Source organism: Thamnophis elegans, chromosome 1 (assembly GCF_009769535.1).
Source record: "Thamnophis elegans isolate rThaEle1 chromosome 1, rThaEle1.pri, whole genome shotgun sequence".
NCBI classification, from domain to species: Eukaryota; Metazoa; Chordata; class Lepidosauria; order Squamata; family Colubridae; genus Thamnophis; species Thamnophis elegans.
Window position 1 is genome coordinate 115,741,786 of NC_045541.1, and position 17,538 is coordinate 115,759,323.

The 17,538-nt window shown below is 39.7% G+C and overlaps 1 protein-coding gene across 1 annotated transcript in view; it reads right to left on the reverse strand.

Moving 5' to 3' along the window:
• Positions 1-17,538, reverse strand: part of STARD9 (StAR related lipid transfer domain containing 9) — a 95,008-nt gene that overhangs the window by 6,827 nt on the left and 70,643 nt on the right. The window contains 13 exon segments of the mRNA XM_032213387.1: positions 1,378-1,586; positions 1,684-1,748; positions 6,220-6,368; positions 7,830-7,938; positions 8,339-8,485; positions 9,042-9,222; positions 10,078-10,275; positions 11,332-11,470; positions 11,473-11,503; positions 11,506-11,725; positions 11,727-11,992; positions 12,797-14,725; positions 14,857-17,518. Of these exon segments, the coding sequence (XP_032069278.1) occupies positions 1,378-1,586; positions 1,684-1,748; positions 6,220-6,368; positions 7,830-7,938; positions 8,339-8,485; positions 9,042-9,222; positions 10,078-10,275; positions 11,332-11,470; positions 11,473-11,503; positions 11,506-11,725; positions 11,727-11,992; positions 12,797-14,725; positions 14,857-17,518 (6,305 nt within the window).

The window sequence follows — 17,538 nt, forward strand, 5'->3', positions numbered from 1 at the left end:
ATCTCCCCGTGGAGATTCGTACCCTCACCACCGTCCAGACCTTCCACACAGACCTTCCGCACAGCCCTTAAGATCTGGCTATCCTGTCAGGCCTGGGGATAAGATTCTAATTCGCCCCCACCCGAATGTTGAATGAAAGTTGTGTTTTATTGCTTTATTTTTTTTATTCACGTATTGTCTTATGTTTTGTCTTGCACTCCCCCTCCCATGAATTGTAAGCCGCCCTGAGTCCCCTCAGGGAAAAGGGCGGCCTATAAATCACAAATAAAATCTAAATCTAAAATCTAAACCAGGATATAATTACAGGCATCTATAATAAATTAAACACTCTTTTTAAAAATCAGTGCAAAGCTCTAAAAATAATACCCATAAAATCATAAATAGCTTAAAAATCAGGGCAAGACCAGAAAGTAGAACAATATCCATTTAACCAAAGGGGGAAGAGGCAGAACCTAAGTTGATATAAAAGCTCAAAGTACTTGGCACCAACTTTATTTAGAGACTTCCTCTGCAACAGAAGCTATAACAATGACAATTTATTATTACACTGTGTTATTCAACACAGTGGAATAATAAAACAAAATAAATGTCCTGAAATATCTTTCCAGCTTTCCAGATGACAGCTACCAATGCAAACATGTTTTTAAAAGATTCTTTTCTTGCAAAAAAAAAGTATAATTATTTTCTACCACTCCCTCGTGAGAACAGTGAACACGTGTTAACAAGCAATTCTGGTCAGTTCCATCAAGGAACTGTGGTGGCGCAGTGATTAGAATGCAGTATTGCAGACTAACTGCCTACAGTCTGGCGTTCGATCCTGAGCAATGTTGACTCAACCATCCATCCTTCCAAGATCAGTAAAATGAGGACCCAGATTGTTGAGGCAATATGCTGAAATTTGTAAACCACTCAGGAGAATATTTTAAAGCACTATGGAGTGGTATGTAAGTCTAAATGCTATTACTATCTTGTGCTTTGGAAAGCACCTATCCAGAATTTGGCTGGTCCAACAACGTGAGGGAAGCGCCAGAGCAGGGAGCCATGTCTGCAGCAGAAAGAGGCAAGTAGATCTCAGGATCCCCTGACTTGATTAACCCAAGAGTAATTTATGACGCACCAGAAATCATGCATCACTTTCAGTTATATGGCCTTAGCGGAGGGGATGAGAGGAAAGTGATGCTACAAACTTACTTTGTACATTAAAATCAGCTCTGGAGATTCTATATACTTTCAAAGCAGAAAAGGAAGGGGATAAAACTTCCTCGTTTTTAGCTAAATCCTATGAAGGATTATGCAGTGCTATGAAACAATTCAGACAAAGTAGAACTATGAGCTCCCTTCAATTATAGTAAGTACTGTAGTGTAAAAAGTACTTACCCAACTCAATATTGCTGGTTATTTTCTTATGTACCTGAGCTGTAGTAATGGTTTTGTCATACAAATGTCGCTTACTAGCATCCTTCAACATACACAATACCGTGGAAAGAGGTTGGTTGATCACTCCTGCTCCCAAAAACCCATGCTTAGTTGTAGATGATGAGAAGGCTTTATAATAAACAAACACGTTCTTCTCTGTGCATTGATATCTAATGGAAAAATAAACGTAACATGAAAGCAGCTTTTCTGCAAAAAATACCATAAAAAGTACTCTATAAATAGAAGGGATCTATGGCCAAAACTTACTTCCAGCCAGCAGTTGCCTGCCCACTGTAAAGGTTTTTCAAGTCATTTGAACATACTGCCATAACCTGTAAAGCAAGTAAAATGCAATGTTATAGTTAAGAAGTTGCAGCCCTTTATATAAAATTCAGCTTTATTTAAATTTAGAGATAGCTTATTATGTTCTTTTCTGAGGTTCATGCGGTATTCAGCAACCTATCGGAACCAGGTTTAATTTTCCTTATTTCAATTAGTGACCGTATAAACCAAAGATTAACGAAATATATAAACTTATCACTTACATCCTTGATGTGGATGTATCTCCCAGTTGGTGGGATGTGCGAAATAGTACTTTGGCTTGCAAAGAAATCCCTAGATTATAGATACTAATGTATAATCACAAAATATATTTTGTAATCTATAATCACAAAATAGGATAGCAGGCCAAGTCTATTAAAAATCTGGAATGTTAAAACTCTAAGCAACAAATCAAGAGTGTGAAGATTTTCATACCCCCAGGTGAGTCTTTTAAGGGGGAAGGGACAGCTTCATTTTGCCTATTTTTATCATCCCTCCTGAGAGGAAAGTATTTAACCATCCAGCCATCCAATTTCTAGGCTGCCCAAAAATGACTCTGGGCAACTTCACAAATCAAACACACAAACATATGGGAACAAATGCAAAAAAACAATCTCCCATATCACCGGACACCCTAACCAGTGGTGGGTTCTGGGCAGTACGGGTGTATCGAGCAGCGGCCGCCATACAGGAACAATGGGCCATTTGGCCCACCCGTGTTCCTTGCTACTTTTTGAAGAAAATGAGTCACACTGGCTGACTATCGCTGGGCGGTGGCTTGCGCATGCTCCTGAGAGAAGGTGTTTCAACAGAGAAAGTTCACTTCCTGGGTCCCGCTAGACAAATGGTGGCAATTTTTTGGCTTTAGTGTTATCAACTTTTGGGAAAGGCCTAACTTGACTCTGCTGGTGTATCACCCTTTTCCCAAGCAAAAGAGATACAATTTTCTATCTCCCCATCATCAAGGTCACATGGAATAGCAGCAGCACCAAGGCCCAGGCCTCGTTTTCAGCCCTAGTGCCATCACTCATCCTGTTCCCCAAGGTCTTGGGAAATGATGTGATTGCCTCCATGGCACAGCACTCCCCAAGATCCGCCCGGAATGAGACTTTTCTTCTCCTATTATTGGCCGCCCTTCCTCCTCCGTCAGCGTTCCTCCTCAGCCGATTTTCCTCTGACTTTTCTCCTCGGCTGACATGCCCCCACCGATTCACCCTTGGTAATGGGCCACTGCCCCTCCATCCCAAAAGCTTCGGCACTGCCCATTCACTGCAGGAGGATTCGTCCTGGGATTTTTACTCTCCAGGGTAGCTAGCTGCCAACCAATCACCTAGCTGCCAATGCCGGCAGCCATAAGCCACAGTGCAATCAATCAAAAGCACTGATGCGTGGGGTTTGGGGGAAGGGCTGCTTCCTAGACCTGATCTGCTACGCAACACTCATCTTCTCTTTCTGTTGATCCTGCCACCTATGCAAAGCTGCTGTGGGTTGCACAAGACATTCAACTTTGAAGACTTCATAGAGAATGCTCTTCTACAGTTTGCAGTCTCCCAAACCACATGAAACACACACCCTGTTCTCACAGCCCCTCATGACTTCCAGAGAGTTTGCAAGCTGCATGAAAACACACCCCATTATCACTTGGTCTCAATAGCCTCCTAAAATCCTACAAGAATGGCACTTGTTTTTGGGAATACTTGTTGGTGTTGCTGAACATTGCCGTGTCACCCAAAATGTCATGGCATGTCACCTTTGACACATGTATCATAGATTTACCATCACTGCTGCACTAGACCATGCTTAATTGACAAGACCAAAGCAAACTGACTGCTAAGATTGTACAGAGAAGGCACCAGCTTTTGCCAGCTAAAGTCTATGCACCCAAATCCTGAGACAAGGATTGGTGATACAGAATAAATGTAATAGTCTAGAGAAAACTAGGTGGAGCTAGGGGCAAATTGGAATTTTTTTGTTAAAATATATTATGGATTAATCTGAGCTGTTCTTTGCATCTTTGCTACAACTGTATTCCAGCCACATGTGTCCCTGTGGGCATGTTGTTACTGCTGGCTGGAATCCTGATTTCCTTTCTCCTTTTCTCCTATGACCTTTAAATGCTAATCTAATACATAATTAAGGACTTCTATCTTCTCCTTACTCTGCTACATTTATTTTCCCAAGGGAACAGTCCAGCATGCTTTGCAGTTGGGCTACGGAGGGAAAAAAAAAACCCAAAAACTATCTTCTGCTTTTCATTCTGTAGAGTAATAGAACCAGGAATAATTCTTGCTATATGAAAGGGGTCCTGGAAACTATTAACAGGCTCTTCTTTGTAATTGGAAGGGTTCATCTGTAATAGTTTTTTTTGTTTTTTGTTTATTTATTTAGTGTTGTGTTCCTTTTGCAAATAGTGTAGCGCCATGTTGGCGAACCTATGGCACGCGTGCCGGAAGTGGCACGCAGAGCCATCTCTCCGGGCATGCTAGCTGTCGCCCGTTGCTCTTCCGGTTTCCGATGCACACCAGCCAGCTGCTCCTACATGCGCGCTGACCAGCTGCTCTTCCGGTTTCCAGTGTTCCCCTGTGCACGCGTCCGCTCCCATTTCAGCACTCTGTGTCAAAAAGGTTCGCCAACGCTGGTGTAGTGTTACATCTTGATGTGGTAATAACAAAACAGAAGGGCTCCAAAACAGTTTATATTCTGTTTTGAGATATTTTTTGATTCACAGTTCTTAAAGAGAACATTTAGGAACAAGTTTAGACATGCACAATCCTGGCAAGAGAGTCACTTGTCTCATCTGAGAGGCGAGCAACTAAATAGAGAGTAAATTTCATACTCACCAGCATCAATAATATTACCTAGTTAGGTAATAAAATATCTTCGAGCGAACAACTAAGCTTAAAGAGCACCAAGGATCCCAGTTCAATATATATTCTTTTTTAGGGCTATTTGTGCTGTTTTACTCATATAGATTTTTTATTATATAAGTTATGTTGGATTTCTTATGAGGTTGCAATGACCATATTGTCTCTCTGGAATTATTATGAGAGTTGGGCTACTGTTCTTTGGTAGTTCTCCTCCTTGATAGGCAGATGTTGATGGGGAGAAGTCAAGCCTTGGACAATCTTTTATGCCACAGGGCTCCGCCCTTTTCTTTTCTTACTGTTTAACATCTACATGAATCCACCCAGCATGGGATAGGATTCATCAATACGCAGATAATATTCAACTACACAGGTATTCCTTGACTTATGGCCAGTCGTTTAAAGACCGTTGAAAATTATGAAAGCCTTGGAAACTCTGTTTTACAGCCCATAAAGCATTTGCAGTCATTGTAAAATCTTCAGCCGCTGCTCTTTCCCCCACCATTCAGGCTCTTGGTAACTAGCTCACATTTACTAGCTGGTTACAGTATTCCGCAGTCATGTGACTACCATGTCTTTTTAGCTGGGTTCTGTTGAAAAAGATGCCCATTTGGGTGAATGGATTTATGACTTCCTGATTCACTTAACAATCACTGTAAAAATAGCTGTAAAATCAGGTTCACTTGGGAGCCCGCACTTATGACCATCATGACTTATGACCAAAATTCTTGTCCCAACTGTGGTTATAGGTTGAGGGCTATCTATATATCTCTATCCCAGCGTTTCTCAACCGTGTCAATTTGAAGATGTCTGGACTTCAACTCCCAGAATTCCCCAGCCAGCGAATGCTGGCTGGGGAATTCTGAGAGTTGAAGTCCAGACATCTTCAAGTTGACACGGTTGAGAAACACTGCTCTATCCTGAGCCAGGAAGAAAAGGTAATCCATGTCCTCACCTAGTCCCTGGAGGCTTTTGGAATCTGGCTTGGAACACACACATACACAAACACAAACACACAGACTTGAGCTGAGGTTGAATCCTATCTGGATTGAATGGATATGCATTTATAAGTGAATGCATCTAGAGATATCCATGCTTGATTTGGGATGGGGCAGCACTTCCCCACACAAAGTGTGCTTGAGGTCACAGCTCCTGTTTGAATGGCATGTGATGGCTGTGGTCAAGAAGGTTTTTGCATGATCACATTTTGTGCAGGAGCCCTTTCAACCCTCTCATTTTCTGGCTGGATTACTGCACATCGGTCTGCATGAGATTACTCTTGAAGACTTTCCAGAAGCTTCAGTTACAGGCACAAAGAGGTTACCCATGAAACGACGCTACTATGAGAGTTGAACTGGCTGCCAGACAGCTCCCAATGCATGGTTCAAACTTAGATTTTTGCATGACTATCTCCTTCAGGTTGAGACTGCCAATCTATTTTATTGAATGTCCTACCACCAAGGAAAATCCATCTTCAGAAACCCCATGATTTAACTTGCTGGATGAAGATCTCCCTCCTTTGGAACAGCCTACCTCCCTCACCCCGATAAGCAGAAAACCAGACTGTTCTTACTACATTTGTGACAGCCATCTGTGTTCAACATGCTTATCTACTCACCTCAGCAGTAGCAGTAGCCAAGACATGTTTGGACAAATCTTCATATCCTTTCACTGAAGAAGCTGAAAAGGTGCTAGGTGAAATAAGTAGGCTATGAGGGTACCTAAGGCTGCACTTCTCCACAGATGAAGAAGTCACAGGAAAAGTCTCTGTAACAGATGAGATAAATAAGGAGCCTACACCACAGATCTGACTTGAGCCACCTATTTACAGGACGTACAAAATTGGGCAAATGATTAAAATCAGGTTGCTTTAGTGGATCACAACATTCTGCTTCCCATAACAGGTGGTTTTCTAAAACAGTTTGAAAATAACACGCCCTGAACATTCATAATCCAAATTCTTCAGATCAGTTTAGTGAAGAAGAGCTGAAAGACTTCCAATCACAAAAGAACTTTATTTCATTTGTGATCCACACACATTACAATAAGCATTGAAAGCCAACAGTTTCTGTTGCCACTATTTCAGAAACTGGCCACTTCCTTCTTAATAAAACTCGTTAAAAACTAGAGCTTTTAAAAATCAATTTTAAAATTAAACTAAGATGAACTTATTGTGCTCAATTCTCAAGGCTGCAGAAAGTATATATTCAATATGTGAAGACCAGTTGTGAGAAGGAATTGGTTGATTTGAAAATATATTCTATCCAGCCCTCCCATTTTGTTCACTATCGGCACACAGGGAAAAGCTAATAGCTTGGTACAGTTATGAATTATTATTTCCCCACAGAGAAGTCTGGACAGGATACAATCTTCCCAAGCAAATGATGAAGAAAAGGTGTTTAATGTGCTCTGGAAAAAAATGGGAGACTTCCTGAGAACATTTGAAATAACCCCGTTCTTTTAGTGTACTGTGGAATCCTTGATGTTGTCTGACCTTAGCTGTTTGTTTGCAGATATTTCATTATTTGATCAGATAACATCATCAGTGTAGTGAATATAAGAGGGAGATGAGCTGCCCCACACTCACTAGCACTATGATGTTACGTAGTTAAGCAATGAAATGTCTGCAAGCAAACAACCAAGCTCAGAGGGCATCAAGGACTCCACAGTTCAATCTAGACCCATGACGGCAAACCTGTGGCACACACAGCCCTCTCTGCGGGCATACCAACCATGGCAGCTCCACCACACTCTCACTGGCCAGCTGGCCTTCGGGTCTTTGCTGCACATGTGCAGAGGGGGGTGCATGCAGGGGATGCACACACGCATGCGCAGTGGCAGGGTGCATTCACTGGGGCCCCCAGCACCCCGTTTTGGCTTCCAGGTTGGTGCAAGTGGCCTTCCAGACCCAAAATGGGGCATGGGGGCACCACACCAGCCCCCCCCTGCCCCATTTTGGGCCTGGAAAGCCCTCCTGCACTAATCTGGAAACCAAAAATGGGTGAGTGGGGCGTATGCACAGGAGGTAGGGTGCATGAACGGGGGCGTGGTGCATGCACGGTGGGCGGGGGGGCACTTTCAGCACATGATAACAAAAAGGTTAGCTATCACTGATCTAGACCAACATATATTCTCTTTTAGTATACAGTAGTATTTTTTTTTAATACGTGGAACATCCTGAACATATGATACAGAACTCATCATTAAATGATTTATCCAGCCCCTTACCACTAGCAGTTCCCTTTTGCGCTTGTTTGAGTATGCAAAGGTGATGGTTACTAATAGCTGAGCGTCCTCTTGCATCTTCTGATGAATGTTCCACATCTTTGGCACAAAGCTAATATATGGGGGAGGGTGGGGAGAAGAAAGTAATATGTGATTATTTATTAATTTTGTTTTATTGAGCATTTATGCTACCCCAATCAAACAGACTGTGAGCTTTGCTCTGATGTTGGGTGTTGATGGATGACAGCATGAATTTAGAATCATGGAGATTTCTATTGGTTGAAAGTAACAGGAGAAGAGAAATATGCTTGAACCTAATAGAAATCATTGATAGAGAATGATATGAATGTTTTATCACCATAATGTCAATTACCTGCTCAATACACAATATTATTTATCTCATCCAACTAAGCTTATGACCAGGCTAAATCAAACGTATGACATTAAATAATATCTTATTCCATAATAATTCCCTTATTTTAATTATTTTGAAGAAGAGAAATTACAATTACCTGGGCTCCTTGTTTGCTAAGAATACTAGTGGAATAAGTAGCTGTGTTACTACTGTTGTATCCAGAAGTTGGTCCTGAAGACAAACTAAGGGTGGAATCTGTGTGTAAAGTGCTTGTGCTTATAAGAGTCTTCAGCTTAATTTCTTCCTATAATAAATACATCAATATTCAGAAATGCTGTAAAACAGACTTGTTAAAGCTTGCTCATACTATTTCAAGTAGTCATTGATTTTATATCTTTTTCCTTTTAATATTCACTACTTCATTTGTTCTGCTTGTAGTTTTTGTTCAGAAAATAAACAAAACAGGTGAATGATAATGTCTTCTAAATGGTATTGTTTTATAAAATGAGTGACCTAAGAATCATACCTGGATGCAAATGTTTAGTAATTGAAATCTTCAAGAAATTTTTAAGGATTTACACACCCCATTTGGGTTAGATTTGGTGCATTCTTTCCTCTTCTTTCAATTTTTTCTAGTAGTGGAGCTACCTCGAACTTAGAACATAAATTAGGACAGATGTGACTATCTTTAGAGTGTCTTGCAAAGAATTATATTTCACACATTCAGCTACAAAGGATTCTATCACATAATGTCCCAAAAAGTTGGCACATGATGTATCTTCAGGCATGCCCAGATCATAAGATGCAGCTTTAAATTAACACGAACTGTGAAAACTGGCTGAAATAATTTTAACACTTGCCTTCTGCAGCTGAGCATATATTTGTTCTCGAATGCGCTTCTTTTCTTGCTCAGCTCTTTCCCGGAGCTTGTCCCTCGCTCGTGCAATTTCAGTTTTAGTTTCTTCTTGTGCTTTCTGATATTCTCGAAGCAGCTGTTCAATTTCTGAAGGATACCGGATCCTGATTTTTGGTTCCTGAACCCTTAAAAATGTCATTATGGTATTCTGTGTATTGATTTGTAAGTCACATTGTAAGTTTTTATGACACTCTGAATGCTTTTACAAATAAAGAATAATTCTGTTGGTTAGGAATAGGAAATGTTAGAATGAGAATTAATTCTGAATGTAGGAAAGAATTAAAGCAGGAACTATTATCAGCCTAAACTGATAATCATCATTGCAGGATGAAGACCATTTTACTGATGGTTGGGAAGCTGCAGGCAGCCATGTCATCGTCCTGGGCAGTCATTCCTAGAATGGCAGTGGCAGGGCTACAATCTGGATGTGGACAGAGGCTTGTCATGGTATGCAGTCCAAGTGCTCGCCATCCTGCACTTCCCATCCTGGGAAGTGGAAAGACACCTGCCAGGGAAGCCAGCCCTAATTATGAGCTCCGTAGCTTCACCATGCCTTGGGCCTGGACTGGAACAATCTTTCTTCTGGTGGGAGGGGAAGTGTATCTTCAATGGCAATTCAACTGTCTGAATTGTCCTGCGACAAAGTTTCCCCTCACCATGAGTTGTTCCCTCCCCACATTCCTGTCGACCAGCACATTAGGGGCTGATGTTTCTCCTAATGGGGCACCAAACTGTCCCGATGTCTAGTTGGCCAGGGTGGCTTGTTTCTGTGCCAGTCTGATTTTGCTCAATCAGCTGTGCCAACCTATGCCCACCTGTCTGTGCCATCGAGTCATCCATGCCAAGTCATCCACGCTGACCCAATAACACCCATCCATGCTGACCTGGTCATGCTCACCCAACTGTGCCCACCTTGTGCCCACTCATCTGTACCCGCCTGTCCACACCAACCTCTTTCTAAATGGCCCGGGCCACCCTACCTTGTATTTTCTACAACATCCCGTCTCAACTGTTGGAGGTATTCACGGCGTCGGCTGGGCAGATCTATTTCTCTCTGGTTACTGTCCAGGGTTTGCAAAAAATTCAGATGCTTTTGTGGACTAAGACTGCGACTCCTTCTGAAGCACTGAAGTCTCTCTTCTCTCTGTTTCCTTAAAATTTCAATTGATTTCTTGTGCCTATTTGAAAATGGGGGGGAAAGGGATACTTAAAAATAAAATAAGTTGTATTTTTTTAAACTTTAAAATTTTTACAAGATTGATAGAAGCGAGAAGATAACATATCAGATGGAAGGAATATAACCTTGTCTAATATGCAGGTGGAACCTAAATTTGAAATAAACTTGCTATGTTTAATACACATTATTTCTAGTTTTGGATTCCTTGGGCTGCCCTTTGCTGAAGTGTTTTATAGCTATAATCTTTCCAGTGTTGCTATAATATATAATCCCTAATTTACCAGACAGAAGGATAACACAGAATTCCCTCCCACTGTTTTACTCTAACTACTAGGTTAGAGGTTACTGCGCTAATACTGAATAATATTTGAACATGTTCCGATAATATTATACTTCGGGTTTTCCTCCTCTCCTTTCCTTCTCTCTTCTCTCTTCCCCTATCATTGGTTGTCAGTAAGAAATTGATAACATAAATGTATTAAGTTCACAAAAGCTTGTGCCTTTTAATAGCAGCTGTCAGTACTCCTCCTGATTTATGATTCTGGGAAAAACTCATTACACATTACCAGAGGGAAGGCTCTTGGAAGATACGATTAATAGCAGCTGCTCAACTTTCCAAATACCTACTTCTGTTCTGCAATATTCTATTTTTTCTTCTGTTGGTGGTGGTACAGGTAGTCCTTGACTACAACTATTTGTTTAGTGACTGTTCAAAGTTGAAACAGCATTGAAAAAAATGATCTATGACTGCTGTTCACATTTACAACTATTCCATGATCCCCATGGTCATATGATTAAAATCCAGACACTTGGAAACTGACTTAGACTTATGACAACCGCAGTGTTCCAAGATCATGGTTCACCTTTTGCAACTTTTGACAAGCAGAGTCAATGGGTAAGCCAGATTCACGTAACCGACGGAGTTACTAATTTAACAAACTGTAGTGATTGACAACCATGTCAAGAAAGGTCATACAATGGGGCAAAAACTCCTTTAACAACTGTTTTGCTTAGCAAAGAAATTTTAGCACAATTGTGCTCGTTAGTCGGGGACTACCTGAATGTCAAACTCCTGCTGTATTTAGCCAATCTGTATGTTGAGAAAATAGTTACCTTTCGTAAAGCTGCTGCTTTGTGGGCACCTGCTGTCAATTCCTCACCAACTATATTCTGAAGAATCCTGAGTTGTGCATCGGTTCACCAATCCCATAGGTTAGCTTTGCTTCCGTGAGTTCACAGTAAGAGGTTGCTGACTCATATCTAAATGTATTCCAGCCATAACCTGGGCACGCTCTCTTCTTAGTCTCTCAATCTCTCTGTCTCTCCTTTCGCTAAGTAGAAATCTCTCTTCTATTTCAGTGGTTCTTCTGTTAACCGATTTCCCTTCTGTCTGGCTGTGGATATCGCTAGCACTCAATGTCAGGCTAGTTAAGGAGAGTGAGGAGCCCCTTCACACCACACCAATTGCTGAATTTATTGTGCATGGGCAGGTCACGAAGACTGTAACTTCGATGTCTGTGGGCCTTTACTAACGAAGTGTTTCCATTTAGCAAGATTTCAGTATTACACATACTATCAATATCAGATCCTGTTTTTGTATCATCGTCATCATCATCATCATCCTCTTCATCAACATCATTATCGTCTTGCATGTCACTCATTTCTGACCTGAGTAAAGAACCACCCTTCTCATTCTTCTCCAGATATGGGGGCATGGTTGAGAAGAATCAAGAACACATTCATGGGTTTCTTTCAGATTTTACACAAGAAGAGGGTATGAAGCTCATTTAACGATTTTGGTAAAGACCTCTTAGATGGTGAACATTCTGAATTTCTAATGGAGTTTCCACTTTAATTTCTCCCGAGATGTTTCTTGCCCTTCTCATGGCTCGTGTGTGATGAAATGAATGTTCTGTGGGAAGGGTTTCTCCATGATCATCAATTATATATTCCCCATGGCTAGAAAGTTCTAAACTACTGCTTGAGTGATAAAGTCTTTCACTGTGAACTGCAGTATGTGTGTCAATGGTCAATCTTTGCTTTGTTTTTGAAGTACCTTTTTTGGAAAGCACTTTGGTCATGTTTTTATCCGAGCCATTTCCAGATCTTTTATGAACATCCTTGCTCTCTCTAGGTGTGGTAGACTCACTGTCTATCTCAGCATGTGAACAAGTATCAAGGACATGATTCCCAGAAACACCTAGTATACTGTAGATCTGAATCCTTTTCTTAAAATCAGTTCCTGAATTATCAGTACTTTTCACCTCTTTCCAGATGATGCTTTGGAAAAACTAGTTGAAATCTCTGATGTAGTTTGCTGGTTGATTGGACTTGCACTTAGTATCAAAATAGGGGAAGAAGCTCTGTCAACTAGCAAGTTGTTTTTCGCATACAGTTGCCTTCTTTCTGAAATGCCAGTTTTATCAATAGGATTATCATCTTGAAAGTAACAGTTGGGAGACAGAGAGCTACAAGAAGCAGGACTACTAACAGCAGAAGCTGAAGACTTACGTCTAGAATTATATAATGGGGGTGCAGTTGGATATACTTTGGGGACTATTGAAAGCAGGTGTTGATGAAATAGTTAATGGTGTTTTAGGCACTTCTGAAGAAGAACTGGAATGCATACCTAAAATAGATTGAGGCATATAATAATGTTCTTGAGTATCAACATCATGACTTCTTATGTCAGGCATACTCAGCAATTTCTTTCCTTTGGTTTTTGATATTCTTTCCTTAGGTAGACTTATAGTATCTGGATGTACTAGCTTCACAATAACATTTACTTCTTGAGATTTCACTAGCTCGGTTTTCACATTAGCATCAATTTGTCTGTCCTCAATTGTATTTCGAGGATGTCCTAAAATATCAGTTTGAATGCCTATGTCTTCGGTTGTTTGAGTATGGCGATCAAACATGCCAAAGCTTGTTCTCTGTTCAACTGCTTTATGGTAATTTGGTTTGTCGTCCTTTATTTTTTGAAAGGACAAATTTCCAAGCAGCTCAGAGGTGTTGTGAAGAAGCTGTGAAAGATGCATGGAAATGTTCTGCACGCTTGACCAAGAAGAAGGTTCTTGGAATGAACTGTTGCTTGGCTCAGGTTTTCTTGCAGGTAGGTCTGTATAGCTTCTGCGATGTCTCTTCTGTCTCTTATGCTTTGCTGGAGCTTCTGTCTGTGTTTCCCGATCACAAATAACTATTTCTTGCTGTTTATTATATGGTAAATTTGTTTTAGTGGGGTAGAATAGAACAATTTCATCAACTGGTGTGGAAGTATTTTCAGATTGTTGAGTGCATCTCATATCTGGAAGAACATTTTCACAACTGGAAATGCAATTTTCTGGTGTGTTTTCAAGTTCATCCTGAGAAATATTTGTATCACGTTTGTCATTTCCATCAGAATGCGTAGAATCGAAACTTTCTCTTGCAACTTCCCACCTTTGGAGATCTTCGGTACTACTAAGGGTGCTGGACAACATTCTTGCAATAGCATATGAACTGAGATGAGAATGGAATGGAGAATTTTGAGAGTTCAAACCATTATCCACACTGGAACATCTTATAACAGTTTGATTATCCAAGCTCAGTGGAGGAGGATTGCCGGAAACATCACTTGCACTTCCAAATACATATTGTTTCCAACCCATCTTGCAACATTCATCTTGCTGCCATGGGTGTATGTAAGGGTTTATATCACTCGAATTAAAGTGCATTGAATCATTATTATCTTTATCTAGTTCATTTGTTGCCTCCAATTGATATCTCGGTTCTTTATTTTTGTTTATATAATCATGCAGTGGGGTAATGCTACTCGAGCATTTGTTTGCTTCTATATCTGTAAGATTATCAATAGAGTAAGCGACAGCTTTTAGGCAAGAAACTGGAGGTGAATCTGAAGAAGGAACATCTTGAGATTGTTCTTTATAGTCTCCTTGGGCTACAATAGATTTTTTTTGAAACCTGGGTTTAAAATTACTTGGGACATTCTCTGTTTTCAATTTTGATAAGCTTTTAGTACTGCACAGGTCAACCTCAGTTGGAGAGGGCGGCTCAATGCTCATATTTAATTCTTGTAATGACTTAGAAGCTGGATGCACAGACATGTCTTCTTCGGACGTTTCTGAAGCACATTCGACAACAGAAGTAGCAATCACTGGTGCTGATAAGCTATGACTCTGCAAATCTGGCCACTGTGTATCTTTTTTCATTCTCTTTGCATTCTGTGAAGTGTAAATGTTATTTTTATTCTTCTGTACGGCCGGTGCATGCTCTTCTTGCAAAGTTAAACAGTCATTTATGAGAAATACTGGAGGAATTCTATCGTGTTTCCTTGAATTGTTCAGTTCGTCTGATATCAAAATTTCTCTCTCAGCCTTCATCATCTTACATGCAGTTGTTTGAGAGTTACCTATTTCTGTAGTAGAAACATTTATTGCAATCCACGCTGCTATTTAATATAGTGTACTCTGCTCTCTTTGTAACCAAGGTTTGCATTTAAATTGCGGTATAAAGTTTTGTCACTATCTTTCAAGCATTCTTTTTGTGGTAAAATATTATTCGGGGGTTCAGGACAATCAGTTACTTCATGGCATTTTTTCTCAGACTTAAAATTATGTATTCCACTGCAATCTAAAATAGAGTTTCTTTGACAGCTAGATAACGGGAGACATTCATTTCCTTCTGCATAAAAAATAATTGTTTCCGAAGTACGCAATGGCGGGTTAAGGATTTCAGAATCTTCACATTGGCTGGCAGTAAGTGAGGGACAGTTTAAGGGACCTGGGTTTAAAGCAGCAGGTATCAGAGTCTCATTGAGACTTGTGTTGCTTTTAAGAGATGTTTCTGAAGATGAGAAACAACTATCTGGCAAATCCTGGTGACCAATCGAGTTATTTTCTTGGAGTTGAAATGTAGCTGACAAACTGGAAGTCAAAGAATTGTGCTGTGAGTTGGTAGATGAACTACATGTAGAACATGAGGAACACCCTTGGGACTTTGGCGGGTTGGCATCTTTAAATAAAATGCAAGCTGAAAAATCTTCCACAGAACATTTAGGAGGTGCTGTTTCATGGCTGCTCCTTTCATTAACATGTTGAGGAGTAAGCAAGTTTTTTTCTGGTAATTTTGTTTCTGTTCTAGTTGTGTAAATGTCAGATTGTAAAGAGGCATTTTCTTGGTCGCACACACATTCAGGGAAATCATTTTGATCTTGTTTTTTATTTTCATAGATCTCTTCAATACAATCACCACGCCCATCAATTTTGCTATCTTGTTGACATAAAGCATAATCCTCTGCACTTGATACCGGACAATCAGACACTTTACTCTCTTTAAAATAAAGATCATCTGTAGCTAGTGTATTCAAGTGTCTGGCAGAGTAGCCAGACATACATGTATTCATATTACATCCAGAACTATAGTCTTTCATACAATGAGTATTTTCCCATATGAATTTGTCAGAATTTCCTAAAAGAGTTTCACCAACTTCAGAGGATGCTACAGTGTTATTTTCTATAGAGAAATCATGAGACATTCTGCATGCAAGACTTTCTGTGGTTTCTGTTTGACATCCCCGGAATTCATTACATTTTTCAACATTGGCTTTGCATTCATTTTCAACGCATGTGGAAATAAGGCATTTATTTTCCTGATTATATTGCACTGATGAGTCTACCTCTTTCTGGCTGACACTATTCTCAAAACAATCTTGAAAAGAATATGTCGTTTCTTCTAACTCACCTCTGAATACTGAAGTGAAGTCATTTTTTTCAGTAATTATTGAGCCCAATGTAGCACTTTCTTTAGGAGGTATGTTGAATGAATTCAACAACTGTTCAGACTCTTCATGAAAGTTACCAACATTGTGATTTATAGAAGAGTCCAACCTTTCGTGAGGGAAAACATTGCTTTGTGTGTTGTCAACAGAAGCATAATCCAATGATTTATGGCTTTCCATAAATTTGGAATATGTGCCTTGCTTATTAGGACTTTGCTCAGACACAGAATAATTTAAAGTTTTATTTAACATTAAATCATCTACAGATTTAGCTATTTCCTCTTTGTCAACAGAAGATAGTCTTCCAGCTTTCCCATTACTCTTTATTTCTGTATCATAATACTGAAGTACTTCATTGCAGACATTATTGCTCAATGGCAGTGTAAGATCATTTGTTGTATTAGTATCAATGTTCCTATTTTCTCCATATGTAATTTCTGTTTGTAACAGAAGACTTTGTGTGGGACCATGGGAAAATCCTTTAACAGTGACTGAAGTTAAATCATAATCTTGATTTATATTTTGTGGTGCATCTCTTTGGCTAACTGGCATCAAGTTATCAACAGTATTGGCATCATTCCTTGAAAAGATGTGAGGTAGCAATTCTTTTTGTTTTGATACTTCATTTAAAGATGCCTCACTATCTGAATAGCAGTAACTGCCTATGTTTCCTGGTAAAACTTGATCTTGGAAGATATCCTGTTCTGGATTTCTATTATTTTCTTTAAAACACCCCCTTTCCTTTTCTGCTTTGAAAGTATGCATGGTTTGTGCCTTGATGGTTTGAGACTGAACCTCAGGTATACATACTTGTCCTGGGCTTATCAAATGCACTGGCTCATTTTCCTTAGGAAGGTAGCACCTTGGTATAGATTTATAAGCATCAAGACTGTTTCCAACAAACTTATCACAGTGTTCTGAAATAGAAGTCTGAGAATAATCTGTGGAAGATTGAGGTGCGTTAATGCTTTCAACTTGTTTGAGATCTTTTTTAATTCCATACCATTCAGTGACACCTTTATTATCCCCTAAATTAGCACTATCATTATTGTCCTTCAGTATTTCACTCACATGATTCCAAAGATTTGCTGATCCTTTCTCATTGTGTGTTTCAATACTATTAATACACATGTCTGGTAAATCAAGTTCATCATCTTGTTCTTCCAATTTAGAAGCAGTGAAGTATATTTCTGGTATTTCAGCAGGATCATATTTTGTTCTCTTACCACAATCAGTAAAACACAGAGTCTGATTTTCTTGCAGCAAAATGGTATTTTCAGCAAGTTGTAATCCAGTTAATTTTGAATTTGCACATTCCTCATTTTTTCTTGCCTCTCTTTGTTCTTTATCTACTCCTTCAGAATAGTTTATTTCCCTATCAACTTTATCTTCCTGAATAGCATTAGGATATTCTGTTAAGATTTCTTTTGAAAAGATCTCATTATTATGATACATATTTTTATCTGCACTGTAGCTTAAATTATATCT